This window comes from Heterocephalus glaber, unplaced genomic scaffold (genome assembly GCF_053883595.1).
Source record: "Heterocephalus glaber isolate CG9 unplaced genomic scaffold, H.glaber_assembly_v1.0 deba00000331, whole genome shotgun sequence".
Classification (NCBI taxonomy): Eukaryota; Metazoa; Chordata; class Mammalia; order Rodentia; family Bathyergidae; genus Heterocephalus; species Heterocephalus glaber.
In genome coordinates this window covers 66370094-66386544 of record NW_028258142.1, presented here as the reverse complement: position 1 = coordinate 66386544, position 16451 = coordinate 66370094, and the positions used below count along the sequence as shown (strand labels likewise).

The 16451-nt window shown below is 52.6% G+C and overlaps 1 protein-coding gene across 5 annotated transcripts in view; it reads left to right on the top strand.

Annotated features, from left to right (window-relative positions):
- Piezo2 (piezo type mechanosensitive ion channel component 2) overlaps positions 1 to 16451 on the top strand; it is a 321693-nt gene that overhangs the window by 232807 nt on the left and 72435 nt on the right. For 2 of the 5 annotated variants that reach the window (XM_087194959.1, XM_087194939.1), the window contains exons 14-21: positions 2097 to 2220; positions 3569 to 3864; positions 4921 to 5069; positions 6417 to 6590; positions 9670 to 9711; positions 12524 to 12556; positions 12977 to 13212; positions 14652 to 14812. In XM_087194959.1, the coding sequence (XP_087051085.1) occupies positions 2097 to 2220; positions 3569 to 3864; positions 4921 to 5069; positions 6417 to 6590; positions 9670 to 9711; positions 12524 to 12556; positions 12977 to 13212; positions 14652 to 14812 (1215 nt within the window). The remainder of the gene's footprint in view (positions 1 to 2096; positions 2221 to 3568; positions 3865 to 4920; positions 5070 to 6416; positions 6591 to 9669; positions 9712 to 12523; positions 12557 to 12976; positions 13213 to 14651; positions 14813 to 16451) is intronic. The other 3 variants (XM_021265256.2, XM_087194955.1, XM_087194949.1) reach the window with 2 other exon arrangements.

The window sequence follows — 16451 nt, the reverse complement described above, 5'->3', positions numbered from 1 at the left end:
TAATCGAAAAATAGCAGTTCCTTGGGAGGGAAATGTTACTACTCATTTTAAAAACCAGATTCTAAGAAATGAGGCTCTGCGTTTATATTTTAATGCAACCAGAAGCTCAAAAAAAGTACCAGTTTCTGTCACAGACATCTCCAGGCTTCGAAAATCTCCAGCAGGGTGTTGTTCATAAAAACACGGCACTGAGCCCAGATTGTCCGCAGGGTGCCAGTGAGTCCGTGCGATGGAAATGAGAGAGGGGGAGTCTGACCATGGTCCTCACAGACCTGCGCACCTCCAGCTGAGCCAGACTGAGTTTTGGGGCGCATTCCTGGGCCCTGGTGTCTCATTCCAGGCATCATCAAATTGTGTCACCCAGGGCCGGGGATGTAGCTCAGTGGTGCCGCACCTGCCTGGCAAGCGCAAGGTCCTGAGTTCCATCCCTGGTTCTGCCAAAAAAAAAAAAAAAAAAAAAAAAAAATTGTGTCACCCACCGCTTTGAAAGTCTGGTTTTAATTTGTCTTCCCTGGGAAACACATCCCACAGGGCCTAGTTCCTCCTGACCTCTCTGAATATGCATCATATTCCCTTTCCTGTTCACAGCTGTAGTTCTATCTGTAGTGACTTACAGAATTTTAATCCCCGATTTTCAGAAGTGCACACTGTGGTTCTTGATTTGTTTAGGCCCTGGGTATAGTTACCAGCACACAATGGACACTGGTGTACGTTGAAAGAAAATGATAAATAGACATTTATAGATAATTAAGTAGGTAGTTATACAAAGTAAAAATAACTTACTTGCTTTTTAAAATATTTTTTCATTTCTTTGACGAGTATTTATGAAAAGCCTGCTTGGAACCACAGTGAGATGCCATTTCACATCTACCAGGCAGGCTATAATCAGAAAGGACAGATAACAGGGCTGGGGATTTAGCTCAGTGATTCTGCCACCTGCCTCACAAGTGCAAAATCCCAAGTTCGATCCTGGTACCAAAAAAAAAAAAAAAAAAGAAAGGACAGATAACAAATGTCCTGAGGACCAGGAGAAATTGGAACTGTTACACACTGCTGGTGGGAATGTAAAGTGGGGCAGCAGTTTTCGAAAATGTTTGGCGTTTGTCAGCTCCTCAAAATGTTGAACACAATCATCATCCCATCACCACTTCCTGCTTGTCTTAGGGTTACGTACCTGAGAGAAATGCAGATATGTCCACAGAAAAAGTCACATGTAAATCCTCGGGGCAGCATTAACCACGGCCACCGAAGCAATAGCCACAGGGAAGCTCACACAACCTATATGCCCATCAGCTGGCAAATGAACACATAAAAGCCTCATGTTCACTCACTGGAATATTATTTAATAAGAAAATGGAACAACTGTATATGTCACCATGTGAACAAACCCTAAAAACATGCTGGGCATAATGTTGGAAAAGAACACGTGGCATATCTTATATAATTCCATTTGTTTAAATTGTCTAGTTTAAACAAATCTATGCAAACAAGAAATTTGTGGTGATTGATTAGAGCCAAGATAGGGAGACAAGGAGGTCACTGCTCTGGAATCCTCTTTAGACTGAGGAAGATATTTTCAAATTGATGATGGTGATGGTTGCACAACCTATGACAGCAGTGAAACCATGGAACTGCATTCTGTCTCTTTTTGGTGCTGGGGATTGAACCCAGGGCCTGTACATCCGAAACACTCCCTGCACCACTGAGCTAAGGCCCAGCCCTGAGTCCCACGCTTAGGGTGCTAACTGTGTGGGGTGTGGATTATATCTCAGTAAAGCTATCGCCAGAGACAGAAGCAGCCGCTTGCAAACCAGCTGTTGCATTCCCTGAAGAACAAGATTAGCTGAGGACAATTGTGGGGGCCTCTGGTCACTGTGTCCTGCACCCTGCTAAGCATGCTCCTGGCCCAACATGTGCAGCCTCCTGAGCAAAGGGGCCGAGAAGCAGCCACTTCCAGGAAAATCCCAGTGGGCCCAGACCCGGTCTCGGGTGCCAAGGTTTGGGGGCTGGGGTCTCACCGCAATGTGGAGAGACCAGAGAGGAGTTTACACTGCACACGGTGCATAATTCTGGTGTTGCTCACTCTCTCATTCCAGATTCTCTTCACTATCACTTTTTGGCTCCTGCTGCGGCAGCACCTCACGGAGCAAAAAGCTCTTCGGGAAAAGGAAGCTCTTTTGTCAGAAGTCAAAATAGGAAGTCAGGAAAATGAAGAAAAAGGTAAATTAGTGTGGACAGTGTGTGGCCACATTTTTTTGTGTGTCCTCTGCAAAATTATAAAGAGCCCAAACTGTGCCGTAAAACCTCTGTGGTTCAGCTCGGAAGGAAGAGGGACTTGAATGCAGGGGAGGAAGGGACAGGGTTACAACGTGCAGCTATTAGGGTTCACGTGACAATTCACAGTGAGCGTCGAGGGGAGGAAAAGTGACTCCCAGCAGAAGGAGTGAGGCTCAGAGGGGCTCAGTGATTTCTCCCAGCACACACTTCTGGTGAGTATTGGGGCCAGGGGACTGACTCAGACCTTTTAACTCGAATCCTTCCATTTTCTGAAATAACACACCACAAGGTAAATGGAAGGGGCAGGGAGGAAGGGCAGCAGCTCCGGTTAGCACCTCGAGGGCTTTAGACCTGCAATCCAGACGACACGAGAGTGGCTTGCTCCCCACTGCCCTGAGCGCACGAGGTGGCAGGAGAGCCGTACATGCAGAGTGGGCGAGGGCCCCTCGTGGTCCAGTAGGCAGCCCTGCTGTGGAATGGACACTCTGGGCATCTCCCGCGCCAGGCCGGGGCTCTGTCCCGGAGCCCTGAGAGCATCAGTAGAGCCCAACTAGGGTGTGTTCCACGTCTGCTCATTTAGGCCCAACTGTCAGTTGCTTTTCAACAACAGAAGTCTGTCTGTAGGATTTTAATCTTGGCAGTGACTTTGCACTAGATGAATCAGTTAGTTTTGGTGAAGCATGGTTAATTGAGAGCGACAGCTGATCTGTCCTCCTCCCTTAATCTTCGCTCCCATACTCAGGGAGTGGGAGGTTGTTGGAATAAACAAAGCACATGTAGGTAGCTTGGTGACACAGACGTGAGTCCTGACTGCTAGCATATTCTAAAGCAAGAGGAACTGTTTTCAATTCCTATGCCTAAAATTGCTTTAGACTTGGTTAAATTATAATTATTCTTTATATTTAATTTGTACTCTTTTGGTTAGGATTGTTGGCATGGTAACAGGCCGGAAAGGCTCGGATCATCTAGAGCCATGAGATAATTAGAATTTGAAATTGGCATAGTTATTTTGATTTGTGCTTTTGTCACCTATTTATTTTTCTAGAACGTGGATCCTAGACACTGGCAATGAGAAAAGTGTTATGAAGAGATTAGTATAAAATATTACTAAGTGTATTTTCTTTTAAACTACATTTCAGGAAGCTGTGAAAATTGTCTATGAATCGGCTGTGCATGTTGTGCTATTTATCCAAGTCACATACAGACACCTAGAATAGACACTCCCTGCCCACAAGCCAAGTGTGGCTCTGCTCAGATGCCCCTCATAATGGCACTGCTTTCTGTTTTGAAGATGAGGACCTGGAAGAGGTGCAAGTGGAAGGAGAGCCCAAGGAGAAGGAGGAGGAAGAGGGGGAGGGGCCGAAGGAGGAGAAGCAGGAGACAAAGGAGGAGGAGGAGGAAGCAGAGGAAGACGGAGATGACCAGGACATCATGAAAGTCTTGGGCAACCTGGTGGTGGCCATGTTCATCAAGTACTGGATCTACGTGTGCGGTGGCATGTTCTTCTTCGTCAGCTTTGAGGGCAAGATCGTCATGTACAAGATCATCTACATGGTGCTCTTCCTGTTCTGTGTGGCCTTGTACCAGGTAGGGAAACTCAGAATGGCACCCAATCCAAGTCCTCTCCTGTCCCAGGAACACACGTGAGCTCCCTCCCCAGAGAGTGCACGTTACCCTGAGCCCACGGACGCAACACCAAGATGACCCGTGAAAGCCAGACGTCACCCCAGGAACCCCTGTGTGAGATTCACACATCAGCCTGTTCTCCATTTAAAAATTAGAGATTCTTTAAAAATCAGGAAAAAGTATGCAACTTTCTCAAAAATTCCTGATTCAAAAAGAAATTGTTATAATCGAATTAGATCTTTGAACCCAGTGCTGGGATGATCTTAAACAGTGGAGCATTCTCTGGGTTGCTAGGTATGAGGAAACCCCACTTGTCCATGTCCGTGCATGTGCACACATCTGTGTGTGTGCCACACCATGCGTTAGCATGTTCCTGGCTGAAACTTCTACAAGATTATGTTGAAACAAGTTGTCCTCTCCAGAAACCCAGTTTTACCCAACGTGAGAAGGGAATCCAGTGATGGAAACTGGTACAACAGTGCAATATTTTTGGCAGATAACCAGCAAAACAAAGCATGACAGAGAGCAGAGTCTGTTACAGGTGGGGATAAAAGGGTCTCAGGGGAAATGAGTGAACTTCTAAAGACTTTTACAAATCCAGGGTATGTGGACTCTGAGCGCCCACAGCTCGTGGCCAAGAGCGATGTGCTCTCCCTGTGGCTCACGTTTGTACCACACAGTGCCACGCTGGATCCCAAAGTTGCCAGCATTTTCCCTGAGCAGTGACTACAGCGATGCAGTGCCATTCCTCGGCTGCCTCCCAGGCCGAGCGTGCCTCTCCTGCTCAGTCTGCACCATCTGCACAGCAGCCCTCGACCTGCCCGGGCAGCCAGGAGGGCGGGGCTCTAACCACACCCCGGCCTGAATTAGGAATGGGAGTTTAAAAACTAAGCACAAGATTGACCTTACTTTCCAGCGCTCCTGCGGATGATCACTTGTCTTAGTTAGACACCGAATGCTTTCTGAGCTTCCTGTAACCCTCTTTTTCTCCTCTGCTTTCCAACCTCTGTGTCTCAGGTCCACTACGAGTGGTGGCGGAAGATTCTGAAATACTTTTGGATGTCAGTAGTCATATACACGATGCTGGTGCTCATCTTTATCTACACGTATCAGTTTGAAAACTTCCCCAGCTTGTGGCAAAACATGACGGGGCTGAAGAAAGAGAAGTAAGCGCACGGTGGGCGCCGGGTGGGGTGTGGGCTGTGCGGTGACAGACTGCTTAACAATGCGCGCTCGTTGTTCAGGATGATGTTGGTGGGCTGTGATGTCACCGGGGTCTATAATTTCCCCGGGACAGGCTTCATCAGAGGCCCCTCTGTGTCCCCTCTACCATCCCTGGGCCGGGGTCATGGCAGCAGCTTCCTGATGTTGACTGAAACATGAATTTTCATCCCTGCTTTAATGAAACGGTTTTCCGAGGGTCGGTCCAGGGAACTCACCTGCTTGGCTGCTGGCTGTGCTTCCTGCTTGCAGCCCAGAGCTCGGCTCTTGGGTCACAGCAGGCTCAAGGCTGTTGGTAGAAGGCAGAGCCTCGGGTCTGTGGTGCTGAGCATGGACTCCAGGATCCAGAGCGTTTTCCCTTTCTGATTTGCTCTGTGAGCTTCCGGACTTAGTCTGGAAATCCAACCGGAATCGGACCTGGGGCTGAGCAGACAGATGTATCCAGGAGAACTGCAGGTCTCACTGATTGACCGTCCCGGGCGCTTTCTGGGGCCAGACCCGTGGCTGGGTCACAGTGGGGAGCTGGGGGATGGCCCAAGGCCTGGCCCTGGAGCTTGCACGCTAGCAGAGGAGGCGAACAGGAGCATTTGTCTGTCGTGCCTGAGTTCCTGGAAGCTTCTGACCGTTTAGGAAGAAACAGCGGGTGGCGGTAGTGAGTGGTGGGGAACTGGAAGGAGTGGTCCAGGTAGGCTTCCTGGAGGAGGTGGAGAAGAGCCAGGTTCCCTCTGGGAAAGAGTGCAGTGGGGCTGGGTGTGGGAGAGTGGTCCAGGCAGAGAGGAGAGCAGAGGCAAAGGTGCCAAGGCAGGGCACAGCCGGGCCAGGGCCTCTGAGGACTGGTGGACAGGAGAGCAGGACAGAGGAGGCTTGGCCCAGGCCCACCACACCACGGGAGCGTGAGAATACCCTCCGCAAACACAGGGTGAGAAACAACTGAATTCCCGGCTTCCAGCAGAGGTTGGTGAAGGCTGTGCTGTGCTGCACCATGAAGCTGAAGCCAGGACCAGGGGCGCCCGGGGCTGTGCAGCTGGGAGGGGCCTCAGCCCGAGCCCTGCCCGTGGGGCTTCTGCAGGGGGGGCGGAGGAGGCGGCGGGCAGCAGGAGGCGGCACCCAGCAGGCTGCCCCAGGAGGCCAGAGGCTGCGTGGGGGTCGGGGAGGCATGGCCCAGAGTCCCAAGCACAGTGAAGGCAGAGATGTGGGCTGGCAGAGGGGCCCCACAGGGAGGAGCAGCAGCGGCTGCATGAGTCAGGACCGTGGGGCCTAAGAGGTGCTCTGCCTTTGCTGTTCTCTTCCAGGCTGGAGGACCTGGGCCTGAAGCAGTTCACTGTGGCTGAGCTGTTCACACGCATCTTCATCCCCACCTCCTTCCTGCTCGTGTGCATCTTGCACCTGCACTACTTCCACGACCGCTTCTTGGAGCTCACAGACCTCAAAGCCATTCCCAGCAAGGAAGACAGCACCATCTACAGGTGAGTGCCAGAAGGACAGGGACTCCGGCCCCCGGAAGCCAGCCTGGGCACCTGCCCGGGGCCTGTGTGCTCAGGGACAGGATGGTCTAGCCTAGCGCTTCAGCCTTGTGCTTTCTACTGGTGTTAATGCACAAGCGAGAAAGAGAAAGCAAAGGGAACACCGTGGAGCACTTGGTGATGCTTTCCGACACCAGGGTGGTGACTTAGGACGGGTTAATGCGATCCGGCTGTGACTCGGGGAGTCTCAGAGTGACTGTCCAGACCGGGGCATCTGAGAGTTGGTGGTGCAGGTGTAGACCCAGGCTGGCTGTGTGTCGGCAGGACATTTACCACATCTTCCTAACTCGGGGTACATAGAGAAGTCACAGGACAGCGGAGCAGAGGAAGATGTGCAAACAGCTGGAAGGATGGAACCTGCCATCTCCTAGTGCCTAGAATGCTAGTTAAGGAGGGAGGCAAAGGCAGTGTCTTCTTCCAGCAGCTTCCTGCTGTTTTCCCTCATCAACAAATGCAGATTGTTTACAATGCTGCCTGGGATATTGCTGGCCCGTGTCCAGAAACCGCAGTGAGTCCTGGACCCACCTGAGGTCCGTCCCACCTCAGGGAAATCGCAAGTGCTCTTCTGAAGGATGCTTACCCTGGTCCTCCACTGAGCCCGAGTCAGTCCCGGGAAACCCGTGCCGAGCAGCCCAGGGAGCAGAGGGTGCAGCAAGATGAGCAGTGAGGTCCCGGTTGGGAATTCCCTGCCATTCTCAGACTTCTGGGGAAACCGTGAGCACCTTAATAGAATGTGAAGTAGAACTGTATCATACTCATTTTAGGGAATACTGAACGTCCAGGGTTCTGTTATGGTAGAAACTGGAGTTATGGATAACTCTGAAACACCTTCATCTGATGGTGAAAGTTAGTTTACACTCTTTATTTATGATCTGCGGACTTCTTTTCCTTATGAGCTTTGTTTGCGATTACATTTAGTTCTTATTCCCAGTATCCTCCGCTGACTACAACCAGCATGTCAGCGACTCTCAGAGGACAGTGGAACAGAAGGAAGAGGGATGGACCAGGGATGAGGCGTCTGGGCACCGCCATGACGGCTGGGTGCTCGGACTCCCCACGTACTTACCCCTGCTTCCTGCAGGGGCAGCCAAAGAGTAGGAAAAACAAAGCAGTGATTAGAAGTATGGAGGCCTCAGAGGTGAACTTGCTAGCAGAGGAAATCACCCCAAGTTCAAAAGATTACAGAGACAATGCCTGTACGAGAAGAGCGGGAGCTGTCAATGGCAGAAACGATTACTGGGTAATGTTTGACGTTGCTGGGATACCTATGGATGACACTAGTATTTGACACTGTAACTGTACACACTGTATACATCCTCACTTTTCAGTCATATTCAATATTCAAGAAAAATCTTTTAGCACAGATTTGCACGTGTATCATTGCTAATGATACTTATTATTATCTTGCCTTCTCTTATTAAAATCCCTCCGTACACAGCTTTTCCTTGCTGGTAGTTATGTTGTGGGTCTGAGGCTTCTGTGGCCCAATCAAGCAGAGAGAGATCATTGTGTGTCGAGAGGGCAGGCAAGTATGGGGCTGTACTCTTGCAGAAAACAGTCAGTTTGGCTCACAGAGTTTTCCTGTGTAAAGAACCACAGGTTTGGGACCGAGTGGGTGCACAGCCCGCTCCAAGGGTGGATGGCGGTTAAGCCCTGCCTGCTCTGCTGTCCCCCAGGGCAGAAAGAGAGCACAGACAGGAGGGGCCGCTTGGCCCTGAGCACTCCCCACATGGTGAACTTTACAAGGGAGTCTAGGGAGCAGGGAGAGGGCTGAAAGCTCAGCTACCTGATGAGTTTAAGCACATGGGATTGATTGTACTTCAAAGTCTGGAAAAAGGTCTCCTAGGAACTTAGGGAATTTAAGGAACTCACTCAAGATGGGTATTGGGGAATTTAATGCAAGAAGTTCATGTTCATATGGAAGTCCCAAAATTTTAACTTCGGCATGGGATGTACAATTCCAGCTGTTAGCAACTCTTGCTGGTGGCAGTGTGTCCTCACTAACAGGTGTCCTCGTCCCAGAGTAAACCACAGTATTTCCAATGACTGCATAAAAATCAAAGCAACAAAGAAAAATAAATATCTCTACCACTGGGCTTAACTGTCACACCTTGCTCCTGTGCCCGCTCTTCTCTAGCACGCTTCACACACGCCAGCTGTGAGCAGTGGATTCATTTTCTTTAGCTCAGTTTCGGGACTATCTTTGTGGGAATCTAACTAATCTTTTCCCGTCTTCTCCACCTCCGTGTGCGTGTGTGTGTCTGTGTGCGCACATATGTCCTGTAAGCAAATATAATTTGTGTATGAAGCAGAATTTATTGTTTTTAGCCTTACCAAATTTATGAAGTTAGCTTTGTGGAAAACTTTTATAATGTGCATAAGAAGCAGCTACTGTTATTTCTACGCAGCCAATGTCAGATCACATATCCACTGATAATAACATCTATTATAATATACTGGTAGAAATAATATATTTATTACATAATGTATAATTCATAATAATTTATTAAAAACCCTTTACCCATTTAAATATCCATGTACTCTGTCTGCAACTCATGTCAGAAAATATTGCTTTTCATGTAGAAACAAAACAACTTCTTTTTCAAACTTCAGTTTTTTAAGACCTTAGAGAAAATATATTGACTGTGGTTACTTAGTAGATTTTTTTCCCTTTTTTTAAAATTCTGGGAAAAGAGCAAAAATAAATCCTTTCAGTTGTATTTTCTTTGATAGAATGTATATCAAGAGGTCTCAGCATCATCTCCCTGAGCAAGCGTTGCTGGGAAGGACAGTGAGCGTGCAGAGTGTGTGTGTGTGTGTGTGTCTGTCCCCTGAGTGTGTCTGAGTTGTGCTGTGGCTATGCTTGGTGCCCCCAACTCTTCGAGGCAGATCACCTGCATGGACAAGCCAAGCGATGGCTGATGGCTCACCTGGCGACAGGAAGCCCGAAGGATGCCTGCCTTGCGTCTCTGCCTAATGGTGTCCTCTTTTTCTCTCCTGTCTCCCACCGCCTCCTGCGCAGCCATGCCAAAGTCAATGGTCGCGTGTATCTGATAAGAAATAGGTGGGTACTTCCGTATTTTCTCCCCTGCCTTTGTCAACAACTGTCTCTTGCGTGTCAAGCTCTCCACTGCTTTGTAAGTGAGAGCGGTGTCCCCCTGGGGGACAGTGGCCTCCAGTTGCGTGGGCCTTGGGTGTGGAGATCGCCAGGGTCTTCATCAGGTGCTCAGAGACGGCTCTGGTTCCAGCCTGGCCTCGGAGTTGGCTCCTGGGGGAGTTACCAAGTGACTCCCTTGCGAGGTCACCTCTACCCAGAGCCTGTGACTGAGCTCAGCTCAAGGTCGGCCTCCTCCACACGCCCCCTCGTGAGCACCAGCACCCTGCCAAAGTCCCCACCTCGCCCACCCTGAGTCCCCATGGCCCTGTGTCCCCTCTGTACCCTCTTTCCCTGCTGCTCCCTGCCCTTCCCCCTGCTCGTCTCCTTTGCTAGAGGCCCAGCTCCTCAGGTCTGAACAAGGACCCCCCCCCCAATCCCAGGGCCTCACCCACTGTTTGGCGCCCGCTAGGTGTCTCCTGATGGAAGTGACCTGACAGGTGTGCTGATGTCGGAGCTGGAGTCTTAAGTTGATCGTCTCCCCATATGTGCATTACTGAGTGGTGCCCTGTAGAAGTATATGTCTAACCTGCCTTTAATTAGGATGGATTTATGATATAGGTCACCGAAGCCTGCTAAAGCAATCCTTAGAAAAGGGCTCCTTGCTTTAATTTGCTTTGTTCTGTACCTAACACTGTGCTAAGCACTTACGGAAACTGCCTTAATTTTCAAAACCTCCTAGGAGTCCGGGAGGACTGGTCCATTTGGCAGGTCAGCAGACTGAGGCCTAGAGGGTGAGAGTGTGGTTTCGCAGCGCCACTTGGCTAGTGGCTTATTCAGCTGGGGCCTGAGCTCAAGTATTTCTGATTCCAAAACCTGTGCTTTCAGCATTTTCCACTGCATCCCAGAAATACCATGGAAAGAATGAAAAATAAAAGGGTGCACACGAGATGTATTTTTACAATTGTACAAGCCCATCGTGCACTTCAAATACTTCATCTGCACATATTTCACACACAGACTTTCAGGAGTGTGCAGGGCAAGATACAGAATGAGCTCCTGGGCTAATGGGTGCGGCCCGATCCATGTGTCTTCATTTTATTTTGTTGTCATCCATTCCAAGCCCATGCCCCGACCCAGAGAGCGCCTGAGAGTCCCAGCCCACTTTCCGTCTCAGGTCAGGCTGGTGCCAGTGAGCAGCATGTAGATGAGCTGTAGTTCTGCCGGGTCCCGGCCTGAGACAACTCCAGGTTTCTAGAGGCGGGTCTGGGCCTCCTTGCCCGGGGCTCCCTCCAGGGTGGCCCAGTGCCTCATCCGTCGTCTCCCTCACTGAGCGCCATGTGCACAGCAGTTGGGGCCGTTGTTGCCAAAGGAACGCTGTGTGGTGCAGCTGCAGCCGCAGGGACCGCACCCAGGCAGCAGCCTCACCCATCAGCAGCAGCCACAGCTGCAGCGATGATTTCCAAGTTGCCATCCCCAGGGCATGTGTGTGACACGCACAGTCCGGCAAGGTCACAGCTCACACTCCTGTCCCCTGGGCGGGTGTCTTCCAACAGCCAAAGGGAACAGTGCGCCGCGTCCACTCCTGGCCCCCAAGCCCAGTCCTGACCGCAGGACAGCCAGGGGGTAGCAGGGTTCAGGGAGTGGCTCTGGTGTGGACGGCAGGGCAGGACGTTGGAGCCCTGGAGAGGGAGGGCAGATTGACCAGCCGAGTAAGGGAGTGGTGTGGCGCCACCCGGCTCCTCCTGGGCTCGGGGCCAGAACCCGAGGGTGGGCTTGGCACCCCCAGCAGGGGCTCCCTCCTGAGGGATGGAGGGGGCTTCGCCAGAGCCTCAGTCATGTTCACATCTGAAATCCGAAAATTCAAAATAGCTTAGGATTTATCTGCAAATCCACTCGTTGTATCCAAAAGTAACTGAGCTTCCGAAGAGCAAATAATTGACCCAGAGTCCACAGGTAGAATATTACCAGTTGTCATTCTGCAAGGACCTACTGTGGTCCTTAGGGTCATTGGAGCTCCGGGACCTTTTCCTGAGACGTTCCTAAGTATGCAAGTGTTCTCTAAAGCATTCATTTGAATGTGAATTTAAAAATTTCATCTTTTTACAAAATGTAGGAAGTTAGGCATCATGGGGCATACCGATAGTCCCAGCAACTCAGAAGGCCGAGGCAGGATGAACACTTGAGACCAAGGACTTTGTGGCCAGTCTGGGCAATAGAGTGAGGCCTGGTCTCAAAACAAATTGTGCCGAGGGTCACGACCATGACTGTCCACTCGAGGCACACCGCAGGCCCCAGCGCAGTGGGCTCAGTGGAAGCTCTCCCGTGCCCCACCCCAGCTCAGATCCCTCCGTCCCCCACAGCCGTGTCCACAGTGGACACCGAACACCCTCCAGGCTGCGCTGCAGACGGCTTCACCCCCTAAGACTGTTCGCCTCATTGCTCCCTCCGACCTGGCAGGTGGGCGGCTTCCTCCCTGCAGAGCACCTGCCTGGGAATGCCCAACTCCTGCAGACAGAAGTGCGAATGCTTCCCAGAGAGCATGCATCCCCGTGGGCCGTTCTCACCCTCACACCTGCGCCTGTGCACTCTCCAGCCGCTGCCAGCCCGGGCCCTGGGCCCCAGCTCGCAGCTGAGCCGGGAATGTGCGGCCCCAGGCCTCCGCACTCTGCACCCCGAATGCAGTCGCGATGATGTGTAGCATGATGTGTGATCTCTGACCTTCCTCATAATTCCTCTTCTCATCTCCTTTTTTCCTTTCTATTCCAATTACTTTGAGCAGCATCAAGAAAAAATTCCCAATCCACCAAAATGAGTAAGTCCCCCGTGAAGCCATGAGATGCCTGTCCAACCCGGCACCATTTCATGCTTCTCCATCCTAAACTCTGACCATTTCTCCTTCGGGAAAAATGTCAAGTTTGGGTGCCGACAGCTCTCATTCCCGAGGACTCCCTGGAGCCTTGGTGAGAGAAGCCAATCAAAGCTCAGCTCACAGTTTGTTTTTAGAAAGAACCTAAAACAAACCAACCAACCCAAAGCGGCAACTCGCCGACACCCCCTATCCTCATTGCAGGGTGCTGTGCTTGCACCGGGTTTCCGCTTTGTCTACTGCTCCTCCTCCGCCTCCTCCTCCTCCTCCTCCTCCTCCTCCTCCTCCTCCTCCTCCTCCTCCTCCTCACGGCCCTGCTGCTCTTCCCCACACCTGGCCCGGGCCTCAGCTGCCCTCTGCCCACAGGTTGGCACACCCCGAGGGCAGCCTGCCCGACCTGGCCATGATGCACCTGACCCCCAGCCTGGACAAGCCTGAAGTCCACAAGCAGGCGGAGCCGGGGCAGCAGCACCCTGAGGGACAGGAGCAGACGGAGGAAGGCAGGAAGGGTGAGCCCTCGAAGGACGGCAAGGACTCAGAGGAGGACTCAGAGGAGGACTCGGAGGAAGAAGAGGAGTTGGAGGAGGAGGAGGAGCTGTCAGGTAACCGTGAGATGGGCCATAAGCCAGAAGGATCTGCGTGACCCAGTCGCTGGGACACAACCGGGATCAACGGCAGGGCTTCCTCCCTTTGGTCCACTCAGTTGCTCCTGCTTCCAAGGCTCCCATAATCTCCGGGAGTCTGGCTGAGAGCTGGGGCCGCTGGAAGAGTGCTGGACATGCAGGGTGCCCCTGCCCACCCCTGCCCGCGCCTACAGGGTCCCCAGACAGCTGTGTCGGAAGCTGAAGCCCCGCCTCAGCCTGGGGACACCATCTGGGGACGCTGCAGTGCCTGGACCTGGCAGTGAAGGCTGTGTCCTCCTGCCCTCGTCTCAGGGGTGTCACGGCCCAGCCAACGCTGTCACCCCGGGGTCCCGCTGCACACTCTTTCCTGCTCTTCTTCCCGGAGCCCAGCTGGTGGGTGCAGACACTCCTCAGTTCTCTCTAGGCCCCTGACCCTGCCCCTCCCTCTGGCCCTTGGTCTCCTTCCCTTCCACGGAAGGTCTGTCTCCCTGTGTCCATCATCTGTCTGCCTTTTATTTTGCTGTTTCGCTCATTTAGTTAATAAGAGCCCAGGAAGGGAGCTCCCTCTCGAAGGCCAGCTCCCCTCACCTGTCCCTTCTTGCAGTCATCTCCGAGGACCCCAGGGAGGACTGTGTGCCGCAGGGGTGCAAGGAGGGAGCCTGGCCAGGGGCCGAAGCTAGGGTGCTGTTGGCTCCTGGAGGCAGGTCGCAGGTGCTCACCAGATGCCTCGCTCACTTTCCCCCCACTCCCTGTGCACGTGCTGTCTACACTGCATTCACGGCAGACTCTGGGCCTTTCCGTTGCTGCTACCTGGGTCCTTCTGCGCGTGAGCTATTTTCACACGCGCTGAACCTTGCGTGGCTTCAGGCCCAAGCCCAGCAATGGGGACAGCGCCCAGGCCAGGGAAAGACAGCACCTGAGGAGGGAGTTAGAGCAGAGTGGCTCAGTCATAGGCGCAAACACAGCCGAATTCTTCTTTACGCTAATCCAGGGATGGCGAAGGCTTTAGAGACAAGTGCCCAAACTGCAACCTAGAGCTCACTTAATTATGCAAAGTGCCAACACTGTAGTTAAACCCGAATACTGAGATTTTAGTTTAGCAAAAGAACTCAGACATTAACAATAACCCACAGCAACAGAGCTCTCGATGACACAACAGCACGCTGCTGCACTGGTGCCTTAGGTTCGCCACCACTGCGCTAGTTGAACGGAAGAGGGGCTGAGTGGCATTGTCCTCAAGTCTCTGTGGGACACCAGTGTCACCAGCACCGCTTGGGCCCCAGGCCACCCTCCTCTGGGGCCCGCAGACCTCATCCCTGGCACTCAGCCCCAGCCTGAGTCCCAGGGAAGCCTCAGGGCTGGCCTGGGTGGATACACACACCCAGCTGTGTGCCTTCGGGCTCTGTTGTGTTTCGCAGATTTACGGAGCAAGTGGCACTTGGTGATCGACCGGCTCACTGTGCTCTTCCTGAAGTTCCTGGAGTTCTTCCACAAGCTGCAGGTGTTCGTGTGGTGGATGCTGGAGCTGCACATCACCAAGATTGTCTCCTCCTACATCATCTGGGTGTCTGTGAAAGAGGCAAGTGAAGGTGGGGCCTGGCTCTGCCATGCAGCGGGGTGGACAGAGAGGACAGCGCAGGGCATGGGCGGGGACAGGGGACTGCGCGGCCCTGGTGGGCGGCCACACTGCAGAGCCACTGGTTTTCAGCTCCTTTGTGTTGTCGGCTCCGCTGGGGGCCTGCTTTCTTGTACCTCGGTTGGGATCCACCTTGCTGCTTCCTCTTGGGGACAGTAGCTTTCCGTTTATGGGACAAGGGCTAAACACAAGTTTCAGAATCGGATCAGATCCTTGACAGACCACACTTTGTTCACTCGGGGATCTCCTGAGACAGGATGGTGGTCCCCACTGCGTCTGTTACGAAGGGAATCATCTCTCTGCTGGTGGCCAGCTCTCCTTCCCTGTGGGAGTGCAGGCTCTGTTTTCATTTATTCAACCAATAACTGGCATGGTCGTGATTTCCCTGGGCTGATTTGAATTGGATACAACTCAGAATCTCTGCTCCTGAAAAAGTAGTCAGGGAACCACTGGCTGTCATCATTAAAACGTTAGATAACAGTAAAAGCTTACGACTACAGCACCATAGAGCGGGGTGGGGGGATTGCATTGAGCTGTGCAGTCTGCACCAGAGCTTCCTCCCACTTCACACGAAGCACCTGAAATGGACAGGCCACGGTTTTAAGTAGGAGCAGGACCAGCGTGCACTCTGCCCTGTGACAGTTGCAGCAGAAACCCGGTGTCCGCCCTGCTGGTCAGCAGCTGCCCCTTTGAGTTAACTGCCAGGGTCTGTTGACTGAGAGCGAAAGACTTCCAGCATTTGGACCATGTAGGGAATCGATCAATTCTAATACAACTTGAGGGTCGGAACAGTAAGGAGAAATGGAAAGAGCTGGAGAGGAGCCTGGCTGAAAACGGCAGACACCGTTTCTGAAGCAGCCACATCTGACTGCAGTGATCTCTGCCCATGAGGAATTGGGCTGCCAGGCCCTGAAGGCCCGGGAAGACCATTTCAATTTTGTTCTGCGTGGAGACTGAACACAAGGCCATCACACTGACTTGCGTCCCCAACGCTTAGTTATTTTCTATTTTGAGGCCGGGCCTCACTGTGTTCCCCAGCCAGAACTCAAACTTGTGACCCTCCTGCCTCAGCCTCCTGAGTGCTGGGATCACAGGCAGTCACCACCATGCCAGCTAGGAAGACAATTCAGTGAGGGCAGTGGGCCTCAAGTAAAAGAGGGGTCGGATGCAGAAGGTCCATTCTCTAAGAGAAAGAAAAGGGAGGAGGAAGAGAGAGCTAAAAGCGAGAGCGGGCAGGAGAGAATAGGTGCGCTCCGGGGATGATGTGGAGCAGGTCTCGTTGCTGAGCAACACTGGCTGTAGGGGGCAGCTCAGCCCTGTGCTGAGACTCTGGAGCACTTGTGGCTGCCTAACAGCATCACGTCTGCAGCTGGCATCGCCGAGCAAGCGCCCGCGGTGGCACAGCGTGGACCCTGAGCCGAGCTGTCGCCTCTGTCTGTCTCCGCCTCCGCCTCCCTCTCCCTTTGCTGGTGCCCTCCACCAGTGCACTGCCGGCCCTGCGCCTCCCCGCTCCCGCCCACCCCCTAGGGGACGCAGGGCCCTCAGGCCCACACCTCACCCGCCCAGCGTCCCCAGCACCAAA